This window comes from Ursus arctos, unplaced genomic scaffold, assembly GCF_023065955.2.
Source record: "Ursus arctos isolate Adak ecotype North America unplaced genomic scaffold, UrsArc2.0 scaffold_5, whole genome shotgun sequence".
Lineage (NCBI taxonomy): Eukaryota > Metazoa > Chordata > Mammalia > Carnivora > Ursidae > Ursus > Ursus arctos.
Window position 1 is genome coordinate 8,024,798 of NW_026623067.1, and position 16,730 is coordinate 8,041,527.

Here is a 16,730-nt window from a genome sequence, read left to right on the forward strand (position 1 = left end):
GACACCACATATTTTAGTTTCTCACAAGTGTTTCCTAAAATATTTATACCAATGCATATATTACATCTTGAGCCATTTTAGGTTGTGTGTGTTTCTGACAAACTGTATTGGTTTTATATTACAGTCCTAGATGTATAACAGTACCATGGAATATATTCATATTTATTGGTAAACTCTTACTGCTCAGATTTATGATTATTATTTTCAAAATGCTTATTGTGTTTTTTTTTGTTTTGTTTTTTGTTTACTTTGTTATTGCGAAAGACAATTATGTTTATTTTTAACCCAATTTGTGTGTGTGTGTGTGTGTGTGTGTGTGTGTGTGTATGAAGTCTTTTTGGTAACTCTGACTTCTGTCAAAGTTACATTATGTACCTCTAGATATACTATTATGCTTATTTTTTATATGATTATTTCTCAAACCTGAGGATTCTTTGTGTACTTCTTCTCCCATCATTGTAAGTTTTTTTTTTCCTTTTCTGTAACTAATTCAGACACAAACCTGTAATCATTACCTTGTCCATCGAATATAATATTCAAAAAATAATTGAAAAATTATCAAGACTCTTCTAAATATTAACAAATTATTGTATAATTCTTTACAATACAAAAGTTTCAAGAAGAGATTCAGTTTGACAGGATTTAGTACAGTGCAATGAAAAAGAAGGGCTACAAAGGAAGGATATGTTGAAATCTATAGAGATAATTGGAATTTAAATAAAAACATAAAAAGGTAATATTAAATATACAAAGGAGGATAAGCTAATTCACATATTTTTCCACCTTAACTGGCAGTTGGAGTGCCAGAGTCACAGGTGGGAAAATCTGGCTGCCATGTCTGCACACTGTCCACTGTGGCTCTCGAACCAAACTGCACCATTGACTTGGAGCTGGGGTCCGTACCCTCTATGTGTCCTTTTGACATCTAGACATCACAGTTCCTATAAGACAAGCACTGAAAATAACTTGTTTTTATATTTACAGGTACCAAATAAATATGTCATCGGTGCATTTTGTCAGAACATTTACATGACAAAGTTCTCATTGAGAAAACATGTAATTGTAATTATAAATTTAACATACCTTTGTAAAGATTTACGTAATATAAAAAGGAAAGGAGTTGATTATTTTAAGAATATTTGCTTATTATTTATTCATATTTGTTGATGAGCAAGATAGAAAGAGAGAGATCATAAGCAGGGGGAGCAGCAGGCAGAGGGAGAAGAGAACTCCCCACTGAAAATGGAGTTCCACACAGGACTCGATCCCAGGACTCTGGGATCATAAGCTGAGTCAGAGGCAGTTGCTTAAGCCATTGAGCCACCCAGGTATCATAAGAAGCTGAATTTTTGAAGGATGTTATACCCAATTATAATATCAGTTGTCTTGATCAGTTTTGCTAGAAAAAAATGTTGCTAAAGAAATTTATTTTATATCTCTTTCAATTTTTTAATTTAATGAATGATTCACCATGCTGTTTTTTTTTTCTCTGTTATCACTCTGTTTACAGTAAAAAGAGACATAAACATGGAAAGAGGCAATTGGACATTGGTGACTGAGTTTATTCTTGTAGGGATGCCAACAACAAGAGCCCTTGGGGGCCTCCTGTTCTTGATTTTTTTTATTGGCCTATTTGATTACAGTCCTTGGAAACTCCCTCATCATTACCCTAATTCTCCTGGATTACAGGCTTCACTCACCCATGTATTTCTTCCTCAGCAATCTCTCTTTCAGTGAAGTATTAACTACCACTTGTGCTGTTCCCAAGATGCTGGCAGGCTTCCTGTCAGAGAGAAAGACCATTTCATTTGGTGGATGCTTCACCCAGTTGTATTTCTACTTCCTTTCTGGATGCACTGAGTTCATCATTTTTGCAGTCATGTCTTATGATCGCTATGTGGCCATTTGCAGCCCCCTTCAGTACCCTGTGATTATGACAAGCTCACTCTGTGTGCGTCTTGTTATCCTCTCATGGGTAGGTGGCTTTCTCCTCATTCTCCCATCCATTGTCCTTAAGACTGGGCTGCCATACTGTGGCCCCAATGTGATCGATCACTTTTTCTGTGACAGTGCCCCCCTCCTCCACTTGGCCTGTGCTGATATACATGCCATTGAACTCTTGGACTTCCTCAGCTCCCTTGTCCTATTCCTCAGCTCCCTCTCCCTCACTGTGGTCTCCTATGTTTACATCATCTCCACCATTCTGAAGATACCCTCAGGACAAGGTCAACGCAAAGCCTTTGCCACTTGTGCCTCTCACTTCACTGTGGTCTCCATGGGCTATGGGATCTGCATTTTTGTCTATGTCCGGCCCTCCCAGAGGAACAGCTTGCATCTTAACAAGATCCTCTTTATCCTCTCTACTGTCATCACACCACTCCTGAACCCCTTCATCTTCAGTCTACGGAATGAAACAATGAAAGATGCACTGAAGGACAGCTTGGCCAAGGGCCAGAACTTCCTCAAGCAGATGAGGTCCAAATGACATGATCTTTGAGAGTCATCCTACTCCTGGGAACCTCAGCTTCATCAGTCATTCCAGGAATGTCACATGAAGTATGTAAATTAATGATAGTGTGAGTTATGAAAGTATTTTAACTTGATAATAAAATATACTGGATTCCTGTGCATGTTAGATTTTGAAAAATTTGTTTAAAAAATTAATTTTTTCATTTGTAAGTGATAATAAAGTTAATGGTGTGTAGGATTAATAGATGTAGTAGTATTCACTAAAAACTCAATTTCAGATGTCACTTGGTTGGAAATGCATATTCATGTATAATAGATATAGAAAAGAAAGATTTTAGAACACATTTGTACCACAAACACATGCAGATACACAGGAATTCCAATTTGGAATAGGATTTAAATGTTTTAATGGGCTGAAATTGTATCTTACATTGGAATGACACATGCATTACTAATTTTTCTTTGTTCCTCATTTCAGTTCAATTTTATTTATGTCATTTCTATTTAGATTAAAAGCTTCTAAATAAAGTACTTAAAGATGTATATGTTCCACAGTTTCTTCAAGTATAAGTATTTCATAATTTAGTGTTACTTTCAGGAAAATCTAGAATGCTTACTTTAAGGGAAGGACTACACAACTGATGATAAGTAAGGAGTAAATGCATGGAGGGAGCAAGTAACAGATATGGATTTATCAAGGACAAAGAGTGGAACATATTTTTGCATAAGCCAGGAAATAATTATTTGGCAACTGGTCATATTAGAAATTCTGCTTTAGAACAAACCATGCTTATATAACCTCCAGGAAGTTTTCTCTACATCTGAGCAGCTGATTAGAGAGAGCAGAGAAATGGGAAATTGATCATGAAGACAGATTCAGATGAATCATCTGAACTGAAAAATGGAGGGAAACACGGAAAGAAAGATGAGTAGCACCAAAGGGAGCCTTGTCACAATTTAATATGCTTTATTCCTTGTGTGTTTATAGTTCCAGAGTAGAAACAGATGAACTATGGGAAAAAGTATGAAGAAATAGTGATTAAATAATTCCCAATTCAGATTTTTAAAAAGGGACAGATTTCCACAAATAGAAAAAAAAATAAGAGATTGTTAACTCAAACTTCCTAAAGTTAACAACATCTAAGCACATAATACTCAAACTGTTATAAACCTCTTCTAAAGATAAAATTTGCCAGTAGCCACAGGAAGAAGGGGCTTATTGAATATGGAACAAAACAGCTAAAAGTCATCACTGAGTTTCCATCAAAATCTGGTAGACAGATGACAACAAAAGACACATTTTAAGGGCTGAAAAAATAAAAACAAATGAAAATCAAAGACAAACTCTGGAATTCAAACATTCATATGCTTCACAAATTATGAAAAATAAGGACTTTCCTGATTAAAATTAAAGAAAGAAAAAGCAGGTGAGAGTTAAGATGGCGGAGGAGTAGGGGACCCCTTTTTCAGCCGGTCCCCTGAGTCGAGCTGGATAGGTACCAGACCAGCCTAAATAACCACGGAATCAGCCTGAGACGCAGGATGATGCATCTGGATCTCTACAAATGAACATCTCCAGCGCTGAATATTGAGGTACGAAGAGGGGAGCTGTAAACCGTGCACAGATATCGGAAGATAAACGGAAGGGGGAGGGAGCCGCCGCGTTTGGGCGCCGGGAAGCGGCAGCCACCTGCACGGGGGAGCGGGCGGACTCACAGAGGGCACCCGCGAGAGAGCGGACTGAGACCGGTGAGCCGTGAACGCGCGCCACCAGGCATCTCCCGGAACACCGGAATCCCGGTGTGCTCACGGGATCCAGACTGAGACGGGGAGCTCCTGGAGCGCGCGCGGGGCGGCTGGCGGCTGGCGGGCCACCTGCACGGGGGAGCGGGCGGACTCGCGGTCGGCACCCGCGAAACAGCAGACTGAGACCCTGAACCGGTGCGTGCGCTACCAGGCTTCTCCCGAAACTCCGGAATCGAGGTGTGCTCACCGGGCATAGACTGAGACGGGGAGATCCGGGAGCGCGCGTGGGGCGGCCGGTGGCTGGCGGCATTAGAAACACAAAGGACAGAGACAAGCCGGCCCTGGAAGTGAGGGCAGGGTCGCCGAGTTGGTGCGCACATTCCGGGATGCTGCAGGGTTGAGCAGCACCAACAGTAACAGAGTTAAAGTGGCCAGAACATCAGTGGAGAACGGGCCGCAATCCCTCTGTTCTGTGACAATGCAGCCTCTGCTGCTCTGACCCTCAGAAGAGGCATAGCCGGCCGCCAGGGAAAGCCGCCAGAGAACAAAAGCCTGGAAATACCGGCTCAGAGAGTGCCCATCCCCATCCTCCCTCGCAGGGGACGCGGAGACTCTACCCAAACAGGGTTGCCTGAGTATCGGTGCAGCAGGCCCCTCCCCCAGAAGGCAGGCTGAAAAATCAAGAAGCCCACAACCCGAGGCGCCTGGGTGGCGCAGTCATTGAGCGCCTGTCTCCGGCTTAGGGCGTGATCCCAGCGTTCCGGAAAGGAGTCCCTCATCGGGCTCCTCTGCTGGGAGCCTGCTTCTTCCTCTCTCACTCCCCTGCTTCTGTTCCGTTCTTGCTGACTGTCTCCCTCTCTCAGATAAGTAAATAAATAAAATCTTTAAAGAAGAAGCCCACATCTCTAAGATCCCTATAAAACAAGGGGCACGGCCTGGGACCCAGTCAATAATTTTGGGCTCTGGACAACCCCACAACCTCCCCTCATTAAAATGACAAGAAGGAGAAGCCCCCCCCCCAGCAAAGAAAAGACAGTGTGTCAGTGGCCTCTGCCACAGAAGTAACGGATATGGATGTAACCAAATTATCAGAAATGGAATTCAGAGTAACAATGGTCAAGATAATGAGTAGACTTGAAAAAAGTATTCAGGAAAATATTACTGAGAATATAGAATCCCTAAGGGCGGAAATGAGAGCGAATTTGACAGAAATTAAAAATTCTATGAGCCAAATGCAGGCAAAACTAGAGGCTCTGACGGCCAGGGTCATGGAAGCGGAGGAAAGGGTTAGTGAGTTGGAGGATGGGTTAATAGAGGAAAAAATAAAAATAGAAGATGGTCTTAAAAAAATCCACGCCCACGAATGTTGGCTACGAGAGATTACTGACGCAACGAAACGATCCAATGTTAGAATCATCGGCATCCCCGAGGGGGTGGAGAAAAACAGAGGTCTAGAAGAGATATTTGAACAAATTGTAGCTGAAAACTTCCCTAATCTAGCAAGGGAAACAAAAATTCGTGTCCAAGAGGCAGGGAGGACCCCTCCCAAGCTCAACCATGACAGACCTACACCACGTCACGTCATAGTGCATTTCGCAAATATGAGATCCAAGGATACAGTATTGAAAGCGGCCAGGGCAAAGAAATTTCTCACGTACCAAGGCAAAGGCATCAGAATTACGTCAGACCTGTCTACACAGACCTGGAATGAGAGAAAGGGTTGGGGGAGCATTTTTAAAGCTCTTTCAGAGAAAAACATGCAGCCAAGGATCCTTTATCCAGCAAGGCTGTCATTCAGAATTGATGGAGAAATAAAGACATTTCAGAATCGACAGTCACTAGCCAATTTCGTAACCACGAAACCAGCCCTACAGGAGGTATTACGGGGGGTTCTATAAAAGTAAAAAGGCCCCAAGAGTGATACAAAACAGAAAGTCACAGCCAATACAAACAAAGACTTTACTGACAACATGGCAGAATTAAAAGCATATCTCTCAGTACTCAGCCTTAACATTAATGGTTTAAATTCTTGCTTTAAACGCCATAGGGTTGCAGATTGGATAAAAAGAAATGACCCATCCATTTGCTGTCTACAAGAGACTCATTTCGAGCCCAAAGATGCATTCAGACTGAGAGTAAGGGGATGGAGTACCATCTTTCACGCAAATGGACTTCAAAAGAAAGCTGGGGTAGCAATTCTCATATCAGATAAATTGGATTTTAAACTACAGACTATAGTTAGAGATGCAGAAGGGCACTATATTATTCTTAAGGGAAGTATTCAACAAGTGGATATGACAATTATAAATATATATGCCCCCAACAGGGGAGCAGCAAGATACACAAGCCAACTCTTAACCAGAATAAAGAGACATATAGATAAAAATACATTAATAGTAGGGGACCTCAACACTCCACTCTCAGAAATAGACAGAACACCCTGGCAAAAACTAAGCAAAGAATCAAAGGCTTTGAATGCCATACTCGACGAGTTGGACCTCTTAGATATATATAGAACACTACACCCCAGAACCAAAGAATACTCATTCTATTCTAATGCCCATGGAACATTTTCAAGAATAGACCATGTTCTGGGACACAAAACAGGTCTCAACCGATACCAAAGGATTGAAATTATCCCCTGCATATTCTCAGACCACAACGCTCTGAAATTGGAACTCAACCACAAGGAAAAATTTGGAAGAAACTCAAACACTTGGAGACTAAGAACCATCCTGCTCAGGAATGACTCGATAAACCAGGAAATCAAAAATCAAATTAAACAATTTATGGAGACCAATGAGAATGAAAATACAACAGTCCAAAACCTATGGGATACTGCAAAGGCAGTCCTAAGGGGGAAATACATAGCCATCCAAGCCTCACTCCAAAGAATAGAAAAATCTAAAATGCAGTTTTTATATTCTCACCTCAAGAAGCTGGAACAGCAACAGAGGGACAGGCCTAATCCACGCACAAGGAAGCAGTTGACCAAAATTAAAGCTGAAATCAATCAAGCAGAAAGCAGAAGTACAGTAGAGCAGATCAACAGGGCTAGAAGCTGGTTCTTGGAGAGAATCAATAAAATTGACAGACCACTGGGAAGACTTATCCAAAAGAAAAGAGAAAGGACCCAGATTATTAAAATTATGAATGAAAAAGGAGAGGTCACGACGAACACCATTGAAATTGGAAGGATTATTAGAAATTTTTATCAACAGCTATATGCAAATAAACTAAGCAATCTGGAAGAGATGGGATCCTTCCTGGAAACCTATAAACTACCAAGATTGAAAAAGGAATAAATTGATTTCTTAAACAGGCCAATTAATTATGAAGAAATTGAGTCAGTGATAAACAACCTTCCAAATAACAAAACTCCAGGCCCGGACGGTTTTCCTGGGGAATTCTACCAAACATTCAAAGAAGAAATAATACCTATTCTCCTAAAGCTATTTCAAAAAATAGAAACAGAAGGAAAGCTACCAAACTCATTCTATGAGGCCAATATTACCTTGATCCCCAAAGCAGGCAAAGACCCCCTCAAAAAGGAGAATTACAGACCGATTTCCCTAATGAATATGGACGCCAAAATCCTCAACAAGATACTTGCTAATAGAATCCAACAGTTCATTAAAAGGATTATCCACCACGATCAAGTGTGATTCATACCTGGGATGCAAGCGTGGTTCAATATTCGCAAATCAATCAGCGTGATACATCATATCAACAAGAAAAGACTCAAGAACCATATGATCCTCTCAATCGATGCCGAAAAAGCATTTGACAAAATACAGCATCCTTTCCTGATTAAAACCCTTCAGAGTGTAGGAATAGAAGGTACATTTCTCAATCTCATAAAAGCCATCTATGAAAAGCCTACTGCAAATATTATTCTCAATGGGGAAAAGCTGGAAGCCTTTCCCTTAAGATCAGGAACACGACAAGGATGCCCACTCTCGCCACTATTATTCAACATAGTACTAGAAGTCCTTGCAACAGCAATCAGACAACAAAAAGGGATCAAAGGTATTCAAATCGGCAAAGAAGAAGTCAAAATGTCTCTCTTCGCAGACGACATGATACTCTATATGGAAAACCCAAAAGAAGCCACTCCCAAACTATTAGAAGTTATAGAGCAATTCAGTAACATGGCGGGATACAAAATCAATGCTCAGAAATCAGTTGCATTTCTGTACACGAATAACGAGAACGAAGAAAGAGAAATCAGGGAATCCATCCCATTTACAATAGCACCAAAAACCATACGTTACCTTGGAATTAACTTAACCAGAGATGTAAAAGACCTTTATTCTAGAAACTATAAATCACTCTTAAAAGACAATGAGGAAGACATAAAAAGATGGAAAGATATTCCATGCTCATGGATCGGAAGAATTAACATAGTTAAAATGTCCATGCTACCCAGAGCAATCTACACTTTCAATGCTATCCCGATCAAAATACCGAGAACGTTTTTCAAAGAACTGGAACAAATAGTCCTTAAATTTGTATGGAACCAGAAAAGACCCCGAATCTCCAAGGAACTGTTGAAAAGGAAATACAAAGCTGGGAGCATCACAATGCCGGATTTCGAGCTGTACTACAAAGCTGTGATCACAAAGACAGCATGGTACTGGCACAAAAACAGACACATAGACCAATGGAACAGAATAGAGAGCCCAGAAATGGACCCTCAGCTCTTTGGGCAACTAATATTTGATAAAGCAGGAAAAAACATCCGGTGGGAAAAAGACAGTCTCTTCAATAAATGGTGCTGGGAAAATTGGACAGCTACATGCAAAAGAATGAAACTTGACCACTATCTCACACCATACACAAAAATAAACTCCAAATGGATGAAAGACCTCGATGTGAGACAGGAATCCATCAAAATTCTAGAGGAGAACATAGGCAGCAACCTCTACGACATCGGCCAAAGCAACCTTTTTCATGATACATCCCCAAAGGCAAGAGAAACAAAAGACAAAATGAATTTATGGGACTTCATCAAGATTAAAAGTTTCTGCACAGCCAAGGAAACAGTCATAAAAACTAAGAGGCAGCCCACGGAATGGGAGAAGATATTTGCAAATGACACTACAGATAAAGGACTGGTATCCAAGATCTACAAAGAACTTCTCAAACTCAATACACGAGAAACAAATAAACAAATCAAAAAATGGGCAGAAGATATGAACAGACACTTTTCCAATGAAGACATACAAATGGCTAACAGACACATGAAAAAAATGTTCAAAATCATTAGCCATCAAGGAAATTCAAATCAAAACCACACTGAGATACCATCTTACGCCAGTTAGAATGGCAAAAATAGACAAGGCAAGAAACAACAATTGTTGGAGAGGATGTGGAGAAAGGGGATCCCTCCTACATTGTTGGTGGGAATGCAAGTTGGTACAGCCACTCTGGAAAACCGTGTGGAGGTCCCTTAAAAAGTTAAAAATTGAGCTACCCTATGATCCAGCCATTGCACTACTGGGTGTTTACCCCAAAGATACAGACGTAGTGAAGAGAAGGGCCATATGCACCCCAATGTTCATAGCAGCAATGTCCAGAATAGCTAAATCTTGGAAGGAGCCGAGATGCCCTTCAACAGATGACTGGATTAAGAAGTTGTGGTCCATATATACAATGGAATATTACTCAGCAATCAGAAAGAATGAGTTCTCAACATTTGCTACAACATGGACAGCACTGGAGGAGATAATGCTTAGTGAAATAAGTCAAACAGAGAAAGACAACTATCATATGATTTCTCTCATCTATGGAACATAAGAACTAGAATGATCAGTAGGGGAAGAAAGGGATAAAGAAAGGGGGGGTAATCAGAAGGGGGAATGAAACATGAGAGACTATGGACTATGAGAAACAAACTGAGGGCTACAGAGGGGAGGGGGGTGGGGGAATGGGATAGACCGGTGATGGGTAGTAAGGAGGGCACATATTGCATGGTGCACTGGGTGTTATACACAACTAATGAATCATCGAGCCTTACATCGAAAACCGGGGATGTACTGTATGGTGACTAACATAATATAATAAAAAATCACTATTAAAAAAAAAAAGGAATTCATCCTTTCTAATGGCTGAATAATATTCCATTGAATATATGAGCCACCTCTTTATCTATTCATCTGTTGAAGGACATCTTGGCTCCTTCCACAATTTGGCTATTGTGGATGGACATTGCTGCTATTTAGATCTATTCATTTTTAAATATGTTTGTTAAATTCAAAAAAAGATAAACAAACAAGCAAAGGAAAAGCTCATCCCACATGGCTGTGAAGTCAAATACATCCAGTATTTGTGGCCCTCTGGACAAATGGTCAGCTCTGCACTCATAACAAACTCGGCACTGCCTTGTACTTATTCATGTGCATCAATAACTCCTACTTCCTGTCAAAAAAAAAAAAAACTTTATTCTTTATTCTTTATTAGTCCAGGTTTTTTAATTTCTTCCTGATTCAGTTTTGGTAGGTTTTATATTTCTAGAAATGTATCTATTTATTCCAGGTTATGTACTTTCCTGGCAATGAATTGTTCACAATAATCTCTTATGATTATATCTATTTCTAAAAGGTCAGTTATAATGTCTCCTCTTTCATTTCCAATTTTATTTGAGTTTGCTCATTTTTTCTTAGTCTAGCTTAACTTTTTGAAGAACCAGCTCTCACTCTCATTGATGCTTTCTATTGTTTCTATGGTCTCTATTTCACTTATTTCTGCTCTGACATTTATTATTTTCTTCCTTCTGCTAACTTTGGGCTTAATTTGTTCTTGCCTTTAAAGTTACATGAGATGTAAAGGTCGTTTTTTTTTTTTTTAATTTGAGAGCTAATTTTTTAAATATATGCATTAATTGCAATAAACCTTCCTCTCAAAACTGACCACTTTATCATTATGTAATGATCCTTGTCTTTTGTTGCTGTTTTTTACTTGAAGTTTATTTTGTACAGCTATCCCTGCTATACTCTTCTTTTGCACTCTTCATACATTTATTTTCTACTCTGTTTGCTTGAAATGTCATTTTCCATCTTTTTAACTTTGAGCCTATGTGTGTCTTTGTAGTTGAAATAAGTCTCCTGTGGGCAGCATATAGATGGATTTTTTTTTTCTACTCAGGCATTCTGTGCTTTGTGGTTAGAGAGTTTAATACATTTAGAATTTGCACAACCATTAATATGTACTACAACTGTTACTACTACTATTTTCTATTTTGTCTTCTATTCATTTTTTTGGTTCCCCCTTTTTTTTTTCTTTTTCTAGCTCTACCTTTGTAAGCTGATGGTTTTCCATGGCAATTTGCTCAGTTTCACCTACTTTTCTTTTAAGTTTTTCATCCAGTCTAAACATTTGTTCAGTGGTTACCATAAAGTTTACAAATCATTTTTATAGATAAAATAATTTTATATTTTTCCTGCTGAGAGCAATTTATCTTTACATGTTTATAGAGGTCTCACCCTATTATATTCCCCTTTTATATTTTAATGTCACAAGTTATCTTTTGTTGTTGTGTTTTTTTTTTAATTTGAGTAGAATGGCACACAATGTTACATTAGTTTCAAGTATATAACATAGTGATTCAGCATCTCTGTGTGTTATGCTATGCTAACCACAAGTGCAGCTATCATTTATCACCACACAATGCTATTATTGACTATGACAGTATATTATTAACTACATTCCTTATGCTATGCCTTTCATTCCCATGATTTCTTTATTCCATAACAGGAAACCTGTATCTCTCAATCCTCTTCACCCATTTTTCCCATTCCCCACATCCCTTCCGTCTGATATTCCTTTTAAATTACTGTGTATTTTTTCCTCTGACTCTCTTTAAATTCTTTGTCATTAGCTTTTGACAAATGTAATATGTTTCACCTTAGAGGCAGTATTTTTGCTTTGAGATAATAGGGTATTTTATTAGCTCCTTGGAATGCATGTTCAGTTCATCCCACACATTGGGAAATTCTCAACTATTGTTTCTATAAATAAACTCTCTGCCCCCTTCTCCCTTTCTTCTTTTCCTGGAATATCCATGATTGTTGTGCTCATTTTTTCTAAAGGAGTCTGATAGCTCTTGTCAAATTACTTCAATTAGAAAGAATCTTAGTTTTGGCTCCTTTTTCACCTGAATCCCTTCTACATTTGTATCTTCTAGCTCACTAATTCTCTCTTCCAACTGCTCTGCTCTATTTCCAGTGCTTTATATTGCGTTTTTCATTTTATTTATTGAGTTTTTCAGCTCTACAGTTTCAAATTCTTTGGTGAAGTATTCCTTCCATTTATCAATTTTATTCCTGAGGTCATCATATTGTCTTCCTGAGTTTTCATGTACCTGGTGGAACTTTTTCATAATAGCCATTTCAAATTTATGATTTAGATTGCAGTACTCTATAACTTTGAGTTCAGTTGCTGGAAAACCCATTTTTTTGAGTGTGAAATATTACCATGAATTTTTGTGGTCTTTGGTAAAAAGTTCATCTGTTTTTGCATTTATTTATTTATTTATTTATTTTTAAAGATTTTATTTATTTATTTGACAAAGAGAGACACAGCCAGGGAGAGACAGAACACAGGCAGGGGGAGTGGGAGAGGAAGAAGCAGGCTCCCAGAGGAGGAGCCTGATATGGGGCTCGATCCCAGGACTCTGGGATCACGCCCTGAGCCGAAGGCAGAGGCTTAACGACTGAGCCACCCAGGCGCCCCTGTTTTTGCATTTAAAATAACAAATGTCTTCATTATTTAGGCAAGTCTTTCTTTACTTTGATTCTAACAGGCCACAGGTAAGTAATTATGAGCCTTCCACAAGGTGGCACACAATTTTTATTTCTTTTTACAGAGATGACTTACTACTGAAGTTGGGAGCAAAAGCAGTATTATTATCATCATTATCATTATTTTTCTTGTTGTTATTGTTTTTATCATTATCATTCTTCTTATTATTATCATTATTTAAAGCGGGCAGGGAAAGAAAAAGAAAGAGAGAGACAAACAAAATAACAGGGTTTTTTGTACATCTGAAACTAGTGTAACACTGTATGCTAATTTTTCTTATTTTTTTAATTAAGTTAAAAAATCTGGCAGAAAAGTAAAGGGGAATTTGTGGCACAGTGTGGGAACTTGTACACCTAACACCCCACTTGTGGGATTCCTGATTAGTGGTGTGGGTCCCAGAAGTCCAAGGTTCAGAATTTCAGGACAAATAGCAGGAGACATTATCCTTCAGATTTCTTTTCCTATTTCCCTTTCCTCAGACATTGCAGTCTCCCTTCAAAGAAAGAGCAACAGGTCTCTCCAGCTTCAGGTGGCTGGACAGAGTCCTGCTCACCGCCTTTCCCCTCCACTTGCTTTGCCAGAAAGATCTCGCTGTCCCACTCTTGGAACTGGCACCACTTTTTCTGCCACTACCACTTCTGCCTCCAACTTTGCTACCACTCTTCTTGCTCCACAGCATCCTCTATCCTCTGCCATCCAGTCCAACCAGTTTCAGGTGCACAAATGTATGGATCTTTCAGGGATCCCCATATGCTTTTCAAAGATTTTTTTTGTTTTCTTTTGGTTATGAATGCTGATTATTGTAAATCAAAGGGAAGAGAAAAAGGGAAGAGATGTGGCATCATAATACTGAGATCATTTCCCCCTTCAAAAAATTTGTATCCATTATATCTAAACTTAGACAATAACAAGTAAATCTGAAGGGAACATTGCATTATACAAATTTGCATGTAAACATGCTTTCTTTTTCTCCTTGGTATATACATAAGAGTGGGATGGCTAAAGTGTAGGTGTGTGGTGGGGGTCCCACAACACAAGACAGAGAGAACTGCAAAAGAGAAAAGCCAAGAGAGATGGACACATGATAATAAAGGGAAACATTACCCCCAAGACAGTGAATGCTGTAAGGAAGAGATGGTACAGATGGACTAAGAATAGAGTCTTTTTGCTTTGGGCACAGAAAAAAAAAAAAACAAACTGCAGTTTAAAAGAGTACAAACTAGCATATAAAAGAGACAACACTAGCATTCTATCAAATAACAGAGTAGCTGTGATAATGCTCTGTGGGTCACAGAGATTAAAGGATGACAAGATTATGTTTTCTTTCCACCTTAAAGGCACAGGCCAGGCATGGCCCACTGCCCATATGCTGCCTCAGCAAGCCACAGGTCTACAAACTCATACCAGTCCCAGTCATGCTAGGGCACAAAAAAAGCACATGCTTAAAAGGGAGGGCAGAGGGGCTTTGGGAATGCTTTTGTCAGGGGCACCTACTACTTCAGTGAGTGCTGGGTGCACAAGCCAACACCAGACCTGGTCACACTATGGCATGCAAAAAAACCCACATTTTTTTTTCTTTTTTCTGCTTTCTTTCCTTTTTCTTTCTTTTCCTATCATTTTTTTTCTTTTCCTATCTTTTCTCTTTCTATTCTCTCTTTTTTCCAAGACTTATTGATTTATTTTACAAAGAGTATGCAGCAGAGACAGACAGAGAGAGAGAGTCTGATGCCAACTCTGCTTTGAAAGAAGAGCCTGAAAAGAGGTGATCTCAGAGCCCTGACTTCATAACCCAAGCCAAAAACAAAAGTCCAATGCTCATCCAACTGCATTACCCAGGTCCTCCTCTTTTCTCTTTTTAATCTTTTCTTATAAAATCAATGGTTTTAAGGAGCAGCTAGCATATAAAACAACCCAAGAACCAACAAATGGCTGGGGGAGATGCTAGGGGATGGACTGATGGACACAGTCTATGCACCCCCTCCACCTTGAAATCACAGACTAGTCCAGGTGCACTAATTGGCTTGCTGCCTCAGTGAGGCCAGGGCTCATAGCCTACACCAGCCCCAGCTGTCCTACCAAGGTGGCCACGGAGTGATATACACTGGAACACACCTGATTAGCAATCACTACAGCCCCAGGCTTTACACCAAGGTGATGCAGGTGCAAAGAACTGCAGATCACTTCAAGCCCACACAATAGCTTGATAGGGCACCCCCCATTACAGTGCTCTAGAACTGCTCAGCTCATTGAATGGGGCATTCCCAATGTAGAATGATCAGGAACTTCTCAGTTCATGTCTGCTTAAGATCCAGCCAAACTCCCTGGGTGATTTCTGCATGAAGTACCCTGGAAACCCCTATCCCAGGCTTACATCAGTTTCAGCCACTCCACTCATACTCCCACTATATGAAACCCCTTGGAACACACATGACTAAATGACTTGGGCTCCACTAGAACCATGATGACCATGGCATCCCTTGTGCTGAGCACCTTGGGACCCCTGGTTTGAATGCAATTCAGCTTCATCTTTCCTGTCAGGACATATTTTTCACAGGTAGCTCAAGGTCCACATCAACCCATGCTTATGGTAGTTTTAGCTGCCCTTCCAGGGAGCCCTTGCATAGTTTGCCGCAAGACCTCCTGGCCTGAACTCCACCTAAGCCCCAGCCACCCCTTCAGGGAATCCTATGTGTGGCGAGTCCTGGGACATCCATTTATACTCACATCATTTTCAACTTTCCTGTCAAGATATCCTCTGTACATAGAGCCCTGAGTACCCCAGCTTGCATCCCAGCCATCCTGCCAGGGCACCCTATGCACAGAGAGCTCAGTCACCTCCCAAACCACATACTGCCTCAACTCCAGTGACCCAACCTGGGTGCACCCTGCATAGAGCACCCATGGCTTGCACCCAATTCAGTTTTGTTTGTTCTGCCAGGGTTCCTCAACACATAGAACACTGAGACATACCAGCCTATGTTCAAGATAGATTTAGATGTCCTGATATGACATTCACTGACTGGAAATCCCCAGGACACCCAGGCCACACCATCCATAGCTCCAGCCAACTAGTAAATGGCACCAAGCTCACAGAGTATACGTAGGAGAAGACCATACACAAGACTACTCCTTTAAGTTTGGAGAAGTAGTTTTTCCCATAAAAAACTTACAGACAGTCAAACAAGATGAGGAGACATAAGACTATACTCGAAAAGAAAAAGGACAGCAGAGACAATCATAGCAGAAGGGAGGGAAAACTGAATGGATGAAATCAGAGAGGGAGACAAATTATGAGACACTCTTAACCAAAGGAAACAAACTGAAGTTGTTGGAGGGGAGGTGGGTGGGGGGATAGGGTCACTGGGTGATGGGCATTAAGGAGAACATGTGATGTGATGAGCACTGGTTGTTAAATACAATTGATTAATTACTGAACTCTACATCTGAACATAATGATGTGCTGTATGTTGGCTGATTGAATTTAAAGAAAAAAATGAACACGGCAAATCCTCAGACAAATAATTAAATGAAATGGAGATAAACAATATGCCTGATAAAGAATTTAAAGTAATGATGGTCAAGATGCTTACTGAGTTGGAGAGAAGCACAGAAGCACTCAGTGATAGTTTCAATAAAGAGATAGAAAATATAAAAAAAAGTAATAAATCAAACTTGAAAAATACAATAAATAAAATAAAAAATACACTAGAGGA

The 16,730-nt window shown here is 39.9% G+C and overlaps 1 protein-coding gene across 1 annotated transcript; it reads left to right on the top strand.

Moving 5' to 3' along the window:
* Positions 1-1,624: 1,624 nt before the first annotated feature.
* LOC113261882 (olfactory receptor 6M1-like) lies at positions 1,625-2,485 on the top strand (the record flags this gene model as incomplete). The annotated part of the gene is made up of 1 exon (XM_026508198.2): positions 1,625-2,485. A coding segment is annotated over one exon (861 nt), but the record flags the coding sequence as incomplete, so codon positions are not given.
* Between the last annotated feature and the right edge of the window lie 14,245 nt (positions 2,486-16,730).